Genomic DNA, 16,545 nt, shown 5'->3' with positions numbered 1-16,545 from the left:
AGTTAACTTAAGGTATAAGACTTGTGAGTGATGCTGAAATGAGAAGGTAGATGATCTGTCCAAGGGAGTGCTTGCTAATAGTCTTGGGCATGGACTCTAAGCTAGGTAAGAGGGTAATGAAAAGAGAAAGTAGGCGGTAGGAAGCAAAAACATATTAGGGCAAGTTGACTGAAGGTCCCCCTGCAGGCTATGAATAGTTGGGGTGGGAGACAGCAGAGTGAATGAGAAAAAAAAAAACAGAGGTGATGGACTGAGGGCAGATTTATTGAAATCATGATTTAGGAGGTGAACTTTCTGGTAAAGACAAGCCTCAGGTGTGGCCCAGGAAACTAATGGTTGAGGTGAGTGGACATTGTCTTTTAGACTGAATTACAAAATTGGAGAAGAGGAGCACATAGGTGTTTGCTAACAGAAACACTAGAAGCTTTGATAACAAAATAGTAACCAAGGATTTTGGCTCATTTATTTTTTAGATTTCTTCCTGAAGTCCAGGCTACAGGAACAAGGTATCCAGAGGAGACCAACTTCTTTCTACACTCACATATGCAATCCCTGGGTCTCCCTGTTGGGGGTGAGTACCTTCATTTTGATCTCAACTGTTCTTGAGACTTAATTCAGGTGGATACATATGTGATCTTGGGGTGGGGGTTGAGGGGAGGACAGAGGAAAGTCTTTACTAGGAGAAATGTGTTTTAATTGCCTGATATATTAGAATTTAGATGAGGCTACACATGGCAAGATTACATTTAATGAACCATTTATTTTAATCAATGGTTTACTTTTTAAATAATCATCTCTGATAAATTCTGGATCACTGAATTTCCAGGTATACCATATTAGCATAATTTAATTTGCTTCTCTTAGAGAGGAGTAGGACAAGGAGCTAGAATAGAATATCTATTTATTGATTGTTTTGATTAGAAGGTACTTTCAGCAGGACATCTTCTCAAATATCTTCTGTAAAGAGGTTTTTGCATTACAAGTAAACTTCAGTTATTCAGACTTCTATAGGATTCAGAAGTTGATGAGAGGACCATTGTTTCTAAAGGTCCTAGTCTTATCAAGGGTTTTTGTTTGTTTTTTGAGGGGACCACACCACGTGGCTTGTGGAATCTTAGTTCCCAGACCAGGAAGCAAGCCCTGGTTCCCTGCAGTAGAAGCGTGGAGTCCTAACCACTGGAGCACAGGGAATTCCTCCGCTTAAGGCCCTTGTCTTGTGGCTTGCTTAGTGCGTGTTTCAGCCATGAGCTGACTTGCTCTTCCTTCTCTTTCCACAGGCTGTTGGGTCGCTTCTCATCATGTTTGTTATCCAGTGGGTCTATACCCTGGTTAACATAGGTGTTGCTGCCATTGTATATTTCTACATTGGTCGGACAAATCCCGGACTTCACCTTGGTGAGCAATACAGCCATTCTGCCACCACCTCCTTTCTTCTCTTTCAGCATGTATTGAAAAGCACAGGTTTTGAACACCTATTAAATGCCAACACTGACTCAGATACAAATCCCACTTTCAAGCTGACAATCTAGGAGAAAAAAATATGGCATGTGCATAAATGATAACAAATGAAAAATAATAATAAATTGTGAGGTTTATAAGACACGTAGAAGTAAAATGGATGGCAACAATAGCCTAAGAGCCAGGAGGGAAGAAATAGGAATAGACTGTTGAAAGTTTCTTATCCTGTATGTGAAGTACTAGAATATCACTTAAAGATAGACTGTGGTAAGTTAAAAAGCAACTACTAAAAGACAAGTATACCTTGAAAATATTGTGAGTTCAGTTCTAGATCACTGCACTAAAATGAATATCACAATAACGCAAGTCACACACTTTTTTTTGTTCCCTAGTGCATACAAAAGTCATATTTATACTATACAGCAGTCTGTTAAGTGTGTGCATTATGTCTAAAAAACATTGTACATATCTTACTATTAAAATACTTTATTGCTAAAAAATGCTAACCATCGTCTAAGCCTTCAAGTCATAATAGTAACATCAAAGATCACTGATCACAAATCACCATAAGAAATGTAATATTAATAATAGTGAAAAGGTTTGAAATATTATAACAATTACCATAATGTGACTCAGAAAGTGAGCCAGTACTGTGGGGGAAATGGCCCTGGTAGACTTGCTCGATGCATGGTTGCCACAAACCTTCAACATGTAAAAGATGCAGGACTCAGAAGCACAGTAAATGTAGTGCAATAAAATGAGTTATGCCTATAACACAACAAAGACTTACAGCTAATCAGCCAATAAAGAATATAAAATTGAACACTCAAATCAGAAAAAAGAGAAAAAGATAAGAGACCAAAAACAAATAGCAAGGTGGTTTATGTAAACCTAGCCATATCGATAGCCACACTAATTTTAAATGGTCTAAACGCTCCTGATTAAATGGTCTAAACCATTGTCAGATTGAATTTGTCAGTTCTCAGTTTGAATTGAGATTATCAGATTGAATAAAAAGCATGATCTAGTTGTTGCTCTCTACAGAAAACCTACTTTCAACGTAGAGAAGCAAATAAGTTACAAGTAAAAGAATGGGACAAGCTATATCGTGATAAATCAGACAAAGCTGGAGTGACTATATTAACAGAAGACAAAGTAGATTTCAGAGAAAAGAATATTACCAGGGATAAAGAGGGTCATAAAGACAAAGGGAAAATTAACCAAGAGGACATAATAAATCTTATTATTGATGCACTTAAAAACAGAGCTTTGAAATACAGAAAACAAAGCCTGATACATCTGCAATAATAAGTAGAAAAGTTCTCAATTATATTCAGATTTCAACACCTCTATCTCAATACTTGATAAAACAAGTAGGAAAAAAATCAGTAGGGCTTTAGAAGACTTGACTAACATTATCAACAAATGTGGCCAAATTGATAGTGTAGAATATTCTATATAACAACAGCAGGATATATATTCTTTTCAAGTGAAAAGAATGAAACATTTACCAGAATAAACTGTATTTTAGGACATTTTTTTAAAGTCTCAGTAAATTTAAAGTATTTAAGTCAATACAAGAACAAAGAGGAAGTGAATTAGAAATAAATACCAGAAAGATGTCTGGAAAATCCCCAAATATTTAGAAACTAAAGAACACTGAATAACACTAAATGACTAAGAATACTAAAGAGCACTAAATATACTAAAGAAACTAATTAACTCATGGTTCAAAGAAGAAATAAGTAAAATTTAAAAGTATTTTTAACTGAATGAAAATGAAAATATAACATCAAAATTGTGGGCTGCAGCTAATTCAGTGCTCAGAGGGAAGTTTACTCCATCAAATGTTTATATTAGAAAAGAAAAATGTCTCAAATCAGAAACCACTGTTTCCCATTTAAGAAAATTTTTAAAAAATGCAAACTAACCTATAATGACAGCATTATCAGTGGTTGCCTTTGGATGGGGTGGAGGTGTGGATATGAGGGAGGGAGGTCTTAGGAAGTGGCTTGAGGGGACTTGGAGGTGATAGATACGTTCAGGATGCTGCTTTTAGTGGTGCTTTCACAATATATACATGCATTAACACCAAATGGTACACTACAAATGCATATCGTTGTTGTTCAGTCGCTCAGCTGTGTCCGACTCTGCGTCCCCATCGACTACAGCACGCCCGGCTTCCCTGTCCTTCATTATTTCCTGAAGTTTGCACAAACTCATGTCCACTGAGTTGGTGATGCCATCCAACCATCTCATCCTCTTTGGTCCCCTTATCTTCCTGCCTTCAATCTTTCCCAGCATCAGAATCTTTTCCAGTGAGTCAGCTCTTTGCCTTAGGTGGCCAAAGTGTTGGAGCTTCTGCTTCAGCATCAATCCTTCCAATGAATATTGAGGGTTGATTTCCTTTAGGATTGACTAATTTGATCTCCTTGCTGTCCAAGGGACTCTCAAGAGTCTTCTCCAGCACCACAGTTCTAAGGCATCAATTCTTAGGCACTTACTGTCTGGCTCTCACATCTGTACATGACTACTGGAATAACCATAGTTTTGACCATATGGACCTTTGTTGACAGAATAATGTCTCTGCTTTTTAATACACTGTCTAGGTTTGTCATAGCTCTTCTTCCAAGGAGCAAGCGTCTTTTAATTTCATGGCTGCAGTCACTCCATAGTGATTTTGGAGCCCAAGAAAATAAAGTCTGTCACTGTTTCCATTGTTTCCCCATCTGTTTGCCATGAAGTGATGGGACCAGATGCCATGATCTTTGTTGTTTGAATGTTGAGTTTTAAGCCAACTTTTCCACTCTCACTTTTTCACTCTTTTCCACCTTCATCAAGAGGCTCTTTAGTTCCTCTTGGCTTTCTGCTATTAGGGTGGTATCATCTACATATCTGAGTTTATTGATATTTCTCCTGGCAATCTTGATTCCAGCTTGTGCTTGCTTTATCCAGCCTGGCATTTTGCATGATGTACTCTGCATCATAAGTTAAATAAGCAAGGTGACAATATACAGCCTTGACGTACTCCTTTTCCAGTTTTGAACCAGTCTGTTGTTCCATGTCCGGTTCTAACTGTTGCTTCTTGACCTGCATTCAGGTTTCTCAGGAGGCAGATAAGGGGGTCTGTATTCCCATCTCTTTCAGAATTTTCCACAGTTTGCTGTGATCCACACAATCAAAGGCTTTAGTGTAGTCAATGAAGCAAAAGTAGATATTTTTCTGGAATTCTCTTGCTTTTTCTATGATCCAACGGATGTTGGCAATTTGATCTCTGGTTCCTCTGCCTTTTCTAAATCTAGCTTGTACATCTGGAAGTTCTTGGCTTGTGTACTTTTGAAGCCTAGCTTGAAGGGCTTTGAGCATAATCTTACTAGCATGTAAAATGAGTACAATTGTGTGGTAGTTTGAACATTCTTTAGCGTTGCCCTTCTTTGGGATTGGAATGAAAAACTAATCTTTTCCAGTCCTATGGCCACTGCTGAGTTTTCCAAATTTGCTGGCATATTAAGTGCAATACTTTAACAGTATCATCTTTTAGGATTTGAAATAGCTCAGCTGGAATTCCATCACCTCCATTAGCTTTGTTTGTAGTGCTTCCTGAGGCCCACTTGACTTCACACTCCAAGATGTCTGGCTCTAGGCGAGTGATCACACCATCATGGTTATCTGGGTCAGTAACCCCTTTTTTTGTGTAGTTCTTCTATATATTCTTATCACTGCTTCTTATTATCTTTTACTTCTGTTAGGTCCATACTGTTTCTGTTCCTTATTGTGCCCATCTTTGCATGAAATGTTCCCTTGGTATCTCTAATTTTCTTGAAGAGATCTCTAGTCTTTCCATTCTATTGTTTTCTTCTATTTCCCTGCATTGTTCACTTAGGAAGGCTTTTTTATCTCTCTTTGATATTCTTTAGAACTCTGCATTCAGATGGGTATATCTTTCCTTTCCTCCTTTGCCTTTTGCTTCTCTTCTTTTCTCAGATATTTTTAAGGCCTTCTCAGACAACCATTTTGCCTTTTGGGATTTCCTTTCCTAGGGGATGGTTTTGGTCACTGCCTCCTGCACAGTGTTATGCACTTCCATCCATAGTTTTTCAGGCACCCTTTCTATCACATCTAATCCCTTGAATCTATTTGTCACTTCCACAGTAGAATCATAGTTCAGTTCAGTTCAGTTCAGCCGCTCAGTCGTGTCCGAATCTTTGCGATCCCATGAATTGCAGCATGCCAGGCCTCCCTGTCCATCGTCAACTCCTGGAGTTCACTCAAACTCATGTCCATCGAGTCAGTGATGCCATCCAGCCATCTCATCCTCTGTCGTCCCCTTCTCCTCCTGCCCCCAATCCCTCCCAGCATCAGAGTCTTTTCCAATGAGTCAACTCTTCGCATGAGGTAGCCAAAGTACTGGAGTTTCAGCTTTAGCATCATTCCTTCCAAAGGAATCCCAGGGCTGATCTCCTTCAGAATGGACTGGTTGGATGTTCTTGCAGTCCAAGGGACTCTCAAGAGTCTTCTCCAACACCACAGTTCAAAAGCATCAATTCTTTGGTGCTCAGCCTTCTTCACAGTCCAACTCTCACATCCATACCTGACCACAGGAAAAACCATAGCCTTGACTAGAGGAACCTTTGTTGGCAAAGTAGTGTCTCTGCTTTTGAATATGCTATCTAGGTTGGTCATTACTTTCCTTCCAAGGAGTAAGTGTCTTTTAATTTCATGGCTGCAGTCACCATCTGCAGTGATTTTGGAGCCCCAAAAATAAAGTCTGACACTGTTTCCACTGTTTCCCCATCTGTTTCCCATGAAGTGATGGGACCGGATGCCATGATCTTCGTTTTCTGAATATTGAGCTTTAAGCCAACTTTTTCACTCTTCTCCTTCACTTTCATCAAGAGGCTTTTTACTTCCTCTTCACTTTCTGCCATAAGGGTGGTATCATCTGCATATCTGAGGTTATTGATATTTCTCTTGGCAATCTTGATTCCAGCTTGTGTTTCTTCCAGTCCAGCGTTTCTCATGATGTACTCTGCATATAAATTAAATAAGCAGAGTGACAATGTACAGCCTTGACGTACTCCTTTTCCTATTTGGAACCAGTCTGTTGTTCCATGTCCAGTTCTAACTGTTGCTTCCTGACCTGCATACAGATTTCTCAAGAGGCAGATCAGGTGGTCTGGTATTCCCATCTCTCAGAATTTTCCACAGTTTATTGTGATCCACACAGTCAAAGGCTTTGGCATAGTCAATGAAGCAGAAATAGATGTTTTTCTGAAACTCTCTTGCTTTTTCGATGATCCAGCAGATGTTGACAATTTGATCTCTGGTTCCTCTGCCTTTTCTAAAACCAGCTTGAACATCAGGAAGTTCACAGTTCATGTATTACTGAAGCCTGGCTTGGAGAATTTTGAGCATTACTTTACTAGCGTGTGAGATGAGTGCAATTGTGCAGTAGTTTGAGCATTCTTTGGCATTGCCTTTTTTTGGGATTGGAATGAAAACTGACCTTTTCCAGTCCTGTGGCCACTGCTGAGTTTTCCAAATTTGCTGGCATATTGAGTGCAGCACTTTCACAGCATCATCTTTCAGGATTTGAAATAGCTCAATGGAATGCCATCACCTCCACTAGCTTTGTTCGTAATGATGCTTTCTAAGGCCCACTTGACTTCACATTTCAGGATATCTGTCTCTAGGTGAGTGATCACACCATTGTGATTATCTTGGTCATGAAGATCTTTTTGTACAGTTCTTCTGTGTATTCTTGCCACCTCTTCTTAATATCTTCTGCTTCTGTTAGATCCATACCATTTCTGTCCTTTATCGAGCCCATCTTTGCATGACATGTTCCCTTGGTATCTCTAATTTTCTTGAAGAGATCTCTAGTCTTTCCCATTCTGTTGTTTTCCTCTATTTCTTTGCACTGATCGCTGAGGAAGGCTTTCTTATCTCTTCTTGCTATTCTTTGGAACTCTGCATTCAGATGCTTATATCTTTCCTTTTCTTCTTTGCTTTTCGCTTTTCTTCTTTTCACAGCTATTTGTGAGGCCTCTCCAGACAGCCATTTTGCTTTTTTGCATTTCTTTTCTATGTGAATGGTCTTGATCCCTGTCTCCTGTACAATGTCATGAACCTCATTCCATAGTTCATCAGGCACTCTATCTATCAGATCTAGGCCCTAGAAGTAGAATCATAAGGGATCTTATTTAGGTCATACCTGAATGGCCTAGTGGTTTTCTGTACTTTCTTCAGTTTAAGTCTGTTTCAATAAGGAGTTCATATCTGAGCCACAGTCAGTTCCTGGTCATGTTTTTGCTGACTGTATATATCTTCTCCATCTCTGGCTACAAAGAATCAATCTTATTCTTAAATACACGTAGTTTATTCTAAAAATGTACCTGAAAGTGAAAGTGAAGTCGCTCAGTCGTGTCCGACTCTTTGCAACCCCATGGAGTGTACCCTACTAGGCTCCTCTATCCATGGGATTTTCCAGGCAATAGTCCTGGAGTGGATTGCCATTTCCTTCTCCAGGGGATCTTCTCAACCCAGGGATCGAACCCGGGTCTCCCGCACTGTAGACAGACGCTTTACTATCTGAGCTACCATGTACCTGGGACTTGTTTTAATCAGGTAGAATAAGATACAGACACAGAAATGAAGAAACAAGTTTATACTCATGACCCCTAGGAACAGAAGGGCCATGTAGGGCCGCAGGGGAAGGACCAGAGTTGGTCATGAGGCAAAAGAGGTCAAGGGGAGAGCATGGCCCCTTAGAACCACTAGATATCAAAAGTGTGCTCTTAGGGGAGTTTTAGTGGGAAAGAATGGGCGAGGCAGGTACGTAGTTGAGTAAGTTTAGGATTGGATAGTTTGAATAATTGCAGGGGCTCGGGGCTGTAGGGGTCATCTCCAGTTGTCTAGTATTTGGCCCTGGGGTGAGTTAAGGCAGGGGGATATTGGCTTGATGTATAAGAGCTTGATAAAATAAGTGATTGGGAGTGTGGGCTCTGGATTAATTGGTTTGGGTATCAAAGGTGGGGCTTCCCTGGTGGCTCAGTTCAGTTCAGTCACTCAGTCGTGTCTGACTCTTTGTGACCCCATGGACTACAGCACACCAGACCTCCCTGTCCATCACCAACTCCCGGAGTTGGTCAGTGATGCTATCCAGCCATCTCATCCTCTGTCGTCCCCTTCTCCTCTTGCCCCCAATCCCTCCCAGCATCAGGGTCTTTTCCAATGAGTCAACTCTTCGCATGAGGTAGCCAAAGTATTGGAGTTTTCAGCTTGAGCATCAGTCCTTCCAATGAACACCCAGGACTGATCTCCTTTAGGATGGACTGGTTGGATGTTCTTGCAGTCCAAGGGACTCTCAGGAGTCTTCTCCAAGACCACAGTTCAAAAGCATCAATTCTTCAGTTCTCAGCTGTCTTTCAGACCAACTCTCACATCCAAACATGACTGCAGGAAAAACCATAGCCTTGACTAGACAGACCTTTGTTGGCAAAGTAATGGTGGCTCAGTGGTAAAGAAACTTCCTGCCAATGCAGGAGATGTAGGTTCAATCCCTGGGTGGGGAAGATCCCCTGGAGAAGGAAATGGCAACCCACTCTAGTTCTCTTGCCTGGGAAATCCCATGGACAGAGGAGGCTGGGTGGGCTACAGTACATGGAGTTGCAAGAGTCAGATATGACTTAGCAACTAAACCACCACCATATATCAAAAGTGTGCTCATAGGGGAGTTGTTTGTTCTTTCTAGGAGTCAAGACCCCCAAGTGCCAGAGTAAAAAGAATAAAGAAAGGAAGAAAATATTCTCAATACTTTGTTTATTGTGTGTTATTTATTCATCAATAATAAAGCTGTTTGGAAGATACATTCTAGAGACCTTTTCATCAAAATTCTAATGTCTCAATTTTTAAAATAAATAATGTAGTTTTAAGTCCTAACTAAATCAGATGGACCATAACAATCCAGGCCAACTGAAAAAGAAATTCTTTGAAATTAGAGTAGTTTGACATATATTTTTTAAAGAAATGCACTTCAAACACTTGAATCATGTGTACATTAAAAATAATGTTTTAGAAAACAGACATGCTAAATGTCCTTATATCAGCTTCCTTATATATTGCTTCAGTCATGTCCAATTGTCCGTAACCCCAAGGACTGTAGCCTACCAGGCTTCCCTGTCCATGGGATTCTCCAGGCAAGAATACTGTAGTGGGTTGACATTTCCTTCTCCAGGGGGTCTTCCTAACTCAGGGATTGAACCGTGGCCCCTTAAATCTCCTGCAGTGGCAGGTGGGTTCTTTACCACTAGCGCCACTCAGGAAGCCGAATTTAATGGATAGATATATTTTAATTAACATTGTAATTACATCAGTGATTGCTCCTGAATTTCTTAGAAGTTAGTTAAATCCGAGAAATTTAAATATTTCACAGAAATTTGTTAACAGGAAAGTATGAAATCAAATTTCAGGCAAACCTACATCTAAAATGTAGATAATTTAGAATTAAAATGGTCATATATAAGTAAGACCAATTAATATAATGTTTATTTTCTTCCTTCTGACAATGTCAAAATATATTAGGGACTTTCTCTTTGCAATTGCAGATTATTAATGCAAATTTAAAATTTTTCCTCCCCCTAACTATAAGAACGCTAAACGAGATTCAATAAATATGTCTCATCAGCTGCATACTGTTGATATTAGCCAAGACTCTAATGTAACCTCTTAAAATAATGCTTACTTCCTGATCATATATTGAACATGATCTAATAAATTTTCAACCATATATATATATCTGGTGGAGTGAATATATGTAATTTGGAAAAGCATTTTATAAAATTACGTTTCATTTGATTTCCTAAAGTTATATATAATTCATTTTGTGAGATTTTAAAAATATGTAATACCAGTTATCGTGCTGAGAATTTTACATTATCTCGTTTCAGTTCAGTTGCTCAGTCGTGTCCGACTCTTTGCAACCCCCTGGACCACAGCACGCCAGGTCTCCCTGTCCATCACCAACTCCCGGAGTTTACCCAAACTCATGTCCATTGAGTCAGTGATGCCATCCAGCCATCCCATCCTCTGTCATTTATCTCATTTACTTATGTAATATTTTCATTTTACTGTTATAGGCACATTTTTTAGCATTTATAAGCTTTGCCTAAGACTCCTTTTTTAAAAAAATTTTTGTTTTGTATTGGGGTATAGCCATTTAACCAGAGAAGGCAATGGCACCCCACTCCAGTACTCTTGCCTGGAGAATCCCATGGATGGAGGAGCCTGGTAGGCTGCAGTCCATGGGGTCGCTAAGAGTCGGACACGACTGAGCGACTTCACTTTCACTTTTCACTTTCATGCATTGGAGAAGGAAATGGCAACCCACTCCAGTATTCTTGCCTGGAGAATCCCAGGGACGGGGGAGCCTGGTGGGCTACCATCTACAGGGTCGAACAGAGTCGGACACAACTGAAGTGACTTAGTAGTAGTAGTAGTAGTAGAGCCATTTAACAAACAATGTTGTGATAGTTTCAGGTGAACAGCGGAGGCATTCAGCCATATATATACATGTATCCATCCGCCTCCCAAACCCCTCCTTTCCAGGCTGCCACAGAACAGAGTTCCCTATGCTATACAGTAGATCCTTGTTGGGTATCTGTTTTAAGTATAGTAGTATGTACGTGCCCATCCCAGACTCTCTAACTATCCTGTCTTCCCATCCTTCCCACCCGCAAGCATAAGCTCATTCTCAAAGTCAGTGAGTCTGTTTCTGTTTTGTAAGTAAGTTCATTTGTATCATTTCTTTTTACATTCCACACTTAAGGGATGTCATAGGATATTTCTTCTTCTCTGTCTGACTTACTTCATTGAGCATGACACTCTCTGGGTCTATCCATGTTGCTGCAAATGGCATTATTTTGTTCTTTTTTATGTCTGAATAATATATCTGGTGGAGGGAATATGTGTAAATGTGTAATTTGGAAAAGTATTTTATAAAATTACATTTCATTCGGTTTCCTAAAGTTATATATAATTCATTTTGTGTGATCACCCAAAAGGAGAAATGGATTAAAAAAAAACTTTAAAAAAAATTTGATAAACCCTATTCTAAACAGTGTATCTGATGGCAGGCTATTTGGTCAGTATCAATAACAATCTCATCTTGAACTTCAGCTCTAACATTTCTACATGGGGAGCTATTTGAGTCACTTAGCACCTGTAGAAAACTTCCTAAGGGCCAGATGCTGTGACTGTTGTACTGTGAGTCTTCCTGGGTGAAAAAGATGTGTTTCTTGTCCTCATGGAGGGTATGGTCTAGTGGCGGATTTTACAGCATATATTTAACACATATCAGTTTGAATCTAAAAATAAAATTATCAAAATTTTAAAAAATTAATAATTCCTAAGACTGAAATTTGGAGAAGGCAATGGCACCCCACTCTAGTACTCTTGCCTGGAAAATCCCATGAGCAGAGGAGCCTGGTAGGCTGCAGTCCATGGGGTCGCTGAGTCGGACACTCAGCGACTTCACTTTCACTTTTCACTTTCCTGCATTGGAGAAGGCAATGGCAACCCACTCCAGTGTCCTTGCCTGGAGAATCCCAGGGACGGGGGAGCCTTGTGGGCTGCCGTCTATGGGGTCGCACAGAGTCGGACATGACTGAAGCGACTTAGTAGTAGTAGTAGTAAGACTGAAATTAACAAGTCATCTGCTTCTTTCTCTCTAACACATTCATTTTCTTTCTTGGGATTTTGGAGTTTAGAAATAAACTTTTGGAAACTACTTATAAGTATGAAGTCCTTAGCTTGTTACTGTCAGAGAGTATTATAATGAAAGTAGTTTGATTAGACTGCAAAAGAGGGGAAAACTGTGCTCTTCTTTGTATCAGGGGATATATTTACCCCATATATTATAGCCCATTTTTTAATGGGGTATATTTACCCCATTAAAACCTGGGATTGTACATGCTTCCTAGAGTCTTCATAAAGTTTTATGTCTATGTCTTCCTTGCAGGTTTAGCCTCCAACTTCAGCCTTTTAAGATGGATGAGATCCCTTCTGATCCCCTCCTACAGGTCTGTGCCAACCTGGGGCCAGGATGAGGGCAGATGCATGGTCTGGGAGGTGCTAAAGATGCTTCATGGGCTTGGGTGAATTGTGGTGTGAATACCTGACATTTGAGAACCTCAAGGAAACTCAGACTGCTCCTCACTGCCCTCCACCACCCAGCCCTTCTGCCTCAGCTCATCAGAAGCTTCCTCTGGCCCCATCTTCTCTTCTTATCCTCATGAATCGAGAACAGAGGCTTTCTTTAGAATCTGGGTGCTGAGAGATCTAAGTCAAGAGAGTTACTTTTAGTGAGTTCACAATCTAAGACACATTAGCATCAGTACTGACTCACACACAAACTCAAGGCCCAGAACTTGCATTCTTCCATCTCAAGTCAGGGGTAGTTGACATGACTGTATTGGTGAAAGTGCAGAGACCAAGTACAGAAGCAGAGTAGTGACCCTGCAGGATTTCTGTGGGACTTCAATGTTCAAATACCCAAGGAGAGGGAAGAACATACTCTCCTGAGAAACAGTAGAAAGCCTTTCAGGGAAGGTAAGATTTCCTGAGTGCCCCAGTTTCTTTCCTCCTCCTCTATGCTTCCAGTGCCAATGCTTGCTCACCTTTGGAAGCCTCAAGACTCTGGAAATTTGTATTTATTTATATTGTTTTCGGCAGTACTGGGTCTTTGTTGCTGCACGTGGCTTTCTCTACTTCTGGCAAGTGGAGGTTGCTCTCTAGCTGCGGTGCGCAGGCTTCTCATTGCGGCAGCTTCTCTTGTTGCTGAGCATGGGCTCCAGATATGCCAGCTTCAGTAGCCGCAGCACACTCAGTGGCTACGGTTCCTGAGCTCTAGAGAACAGGCGTAGTAGTTGTGGTGCACGGGCTTAGCTGCCCCACAGCGTGTGGAACCTCCCTGGACTGGAAATTAAGCCTGTATTTCCTGTATCAGCAGGCAGATCCTCAACCACTGGACTACCAGGGAAGTGCCCAAGAATCTGTTTTACGACAATATAAGCACTGCCAGTCTGTTCCAGTCAGCCCAAGAATGACCTGGATGCTAAACCAGGATGCTAAACCCTGGATGCTAAAGAAATGATGATGACAGGCGCAGGGGTCATGGAAACCAACAGGGAGGGGGCTGGCAGGGAGAGTGGTGTGGAGAGGGGCAGTTCCCTGCCATCTGCTTGGAAACTGAACTGAATGTCCTGTGTGAAGCTGTAGTGGGGTGGGGCCACTCTCTGCCTCCCTTTCAGGCTGAGGCAGCAGCTTGGTGACTCAGGTCACAATACACCTGCACTGATCCTAGTCCTGAGGGCAAGTAGAGGTTAAGTGGAAATAGAGTCTGTGTGGAAGCTGCCTTCAGATTCTGGAGCTGCAACTGGTGTGTCGCTGAGTGTCTTTGACCTTATCCAATTTACATGAATATTTTTAGGTATTGTAGGTTTGAAAGCCTACAAATGACTATGGGAGGTCAGCATTCCTTTTTGATCTCTGAATTTCTGGAATTTCACCTCAGAGGTCACTGTTGTGCTATGTAGAAAGAAGAATGTGTTAGGAGGAGATTATTCTTAGAAAATGACAGTGGTTTGTTTGGAAGAGAACCTAGTTCACACTATTCATGTCTCCGTGGACTTGTCGAGTGGGTGGTAAAGGCCTCAGCTAAGAGTCAGTGTCAAGCTTACTGGCCTGCTCATGGCTACTGAGTGATATCTTGGGGTGACGGTTCAGGGGAAAGGACCTAGAAATCATGACCATTTAAAAGTAGGAATTGGTTGCTGTGTTTTCTTTTTTGTAATTTTGAATTTTTTTCACAACTGTCACCCCAGATGCTCTTCAAAACCAAAGAAGAAGAATACTGTAGGGTGTTTTGGGCAAAGAAGTTTGGGTATATTACTTCCTCTATTACACCTACAATTCCCAGAATTATGTAAAATTAAGCCTGACCTTAGAGAAGCTTTCTTTCCTGAAGTCTCAGCAACTGCCCAGGTGAGAACTTGTAGGCCGTTCTAGACTAGAAAGTGAAGTGTATTATTTCCCTGAACTCAGAAAAATATTATGGTTTGACCTTAAACACACGTTGACTGGTATGGCATTTCTGTCACTTCCTAACCTTACTTCTTGCGCATTCAACCTTTATAGAAGTTAGTTCATTTCTCAGAAAGCCCAACCCCTCTAATTTAGATATGTTCTCATCAAGTGGCTGCAAAGCCTTAGTCGTGTGATCTGAACTCCTATAACAGCATGTTTTTCTAGTCAGTGAAGCTTTCTGCTTAAGTTCCACAGATTTATAACAAGGTTTCTACCATTTTTTTAAAACAACTATCGAATATACTCCTTATTTAGACAATTCAACATAACTACCCACAAAGTAAAGACTTAAGAGGAAATCTATGCCTAAGGTGATTTCAGGACCTGACATACTGCAGCAGCTAGAAGGGGATTGAGAAGGTGAGGAAATAGAAGCGGAAGGAGGTGAGGAGGTTCGCCTGAGGCCGCCAGGCTAACTGGTGACAGAGCTGTGACTGTCTTCTTTGGATATCCTGTCTGCCAGACTCGTCTTTCTGCTGCCAGCACTTTCCTCATGTATCCCTAACATTTTTCTCTACCAGTTTCTCCCAACTCCAACTCTATGTGGACCTTTCGGTGACACTGGAGCTCACCTTTTGCCTGCAGGCCAGCTTGGTGCCAAAGCTTTTATGCTTTACTGCATAACTGCTTACTCTGTAAACCTTGGCTGTTCCTCATTCATCTTTCTTTCTGGTGAACTAAAGAGAAGGTTTTTCTTTTTTATTCGCTTCCACTCTCCAGCCTCTCCATTCTATTATTTCATTTGACAAAAAGGCAAAGTAAAGCTATAGAGCCCCAACACCACAACATTTGGAAGATTATTTTTATAGTTTTATACATTTCTGCTAAGGAAGGTAAATATCATTCTTTATTTGATACTTATTTCTAATACTTTGGATTCATGAAGCGTTGTACATAGAGCTTTCAACAGTTCTGTTGTTTAATACATATTAAGTAATAGGCACAATGGTGTTTTTGCAAATCATTTCTCTCTCCTAGTGAAGACTGACTGCCAGTGGTTAGTACTGTGGTCTTTCCTTCTGACTGCCCTCCGTGTTTCTCTCACCAAAGGAGCTTGCGATCCCCCCAAGAGCAGATCATTTTGGCACCGTCTCTGACTAGGGTTGACATGGAGATGACTCAGCTCACCCAGGAGAACGCAGACTTCGCCACTCGGGATCGCTACCACCACTCCTCCCTAGTGAGCCGGGAAGAGCTGATGCCTCAGTACTAGGCAGCCCAGAACCCTCCCCTTTTGGAGCTGTGGGTGCAGTGGACCCAAATCCCAGAACCTCTGTGGAGCTGGTTCTCCTCGGTAAGAAACTCAAAGGCCCGTCCTCCCCCTGCCGTTTTGGACAATGGAAATGAGCATTCTGGTCTGGAGCACCACGTCGACCAGGTACCCACTGCAGTGGCCATGGCCCCTGCAACATGCGTCCAGTCAGAAGAGCGCCACCTGGACACCGAGACTTGCAGGTGTGGAGAACCAGGCCAGACGGCTTGTTCTGAGGGCCACAATAAATGGTTATTTTAAGCTTTCTTATTTATTCCTTGAATAAATAATATGTTTACGTGGTTCCAAACCCCAAAGTGAAATCATATATACAGTGAAAAGTCTCCCTCCCATTCTTGTTTCTCATCTGCTCAGTTCCCATCTCAGAGATAACCACTGTTCTCAGGTATACTACCTGCGTTTCGTTATGAATAGAGAAGCAAATAGGAGTGTGGCGTTTTATTGCTCCCTTTTCATCCACAAAAGATAGCATATTATACATGTGCTCTGCACCTTGCCTTTCCCCTAACAATCTATCTTGGAGACATTTCCATATCAATACACATGCAGTTTCCTCATTATTTTTCATTGTATGAATGTGCTATAATTTATTTCATCAGTTCTACAGTGATGGCATTTGGATTGTTTCCAGTCTTTTGCTATTACAGTCAGTTCTGCAGGGAATAATCATG

The 16,545-nt window shown here is 41.0% G+C and overlaps 1 protein-coding gene across 3 annotated transcripts in view; it reads left to right on the top strand.

Moving 5' to 3' along the window:
* Nucleotides 1–16,206, top strand: part of SLC12A8 (solute carrier family 12 member 8) — a 153,260-nt gene extending 137,054 nt beyond the window's left edge. For all 3 annotated transcript variants that reach the window (XM_061410924.1, XM_061410942.1, XM_061410933.1), the window contains 4 exons: nt 474–571; nt 1,278–1,395; nt 12,476–12,536; nt 15,652–16,206. In XM_061410924.1, coding sequence (XP_061266908.1) covers nt 474–571; nt 1,278–1,395; nt 12,476–12,536; nt 15,652–15,814 — 440 coding nt within the window. In that variant the 3' untranslated portion in view covers nt 15,815–16,206. The remainder of the gene's footprint in view (nt 1–473; nt 572–1,277; nt 1,396–12,475; nt 12,537–15,651) is intronic.
* Nucleotides 16,207–16,545: the final 339 nt, after the last annotated feature.

Source organism: Bos javanicus, chromosome 1, assembly GCF_032452875.1.
Source record: "Bos javanicus breed banteng chromosome 1, ARS-OSU_banteng_1.0, whole genome shotgun sequence".
In the NCBI taxonomy this organism is placed as follows: domain Eukaryota; kingdom Metazoa; phylum Chordata; class Mammalia; order Artiodactyla; family Bovidae; genus Bos; species Bos javanicus.
The sequence above is the reverse complement of the archived record's forward strand: the minus strand, read 5'-3'. Positions and strand labels throughout refer to the sequence as shown.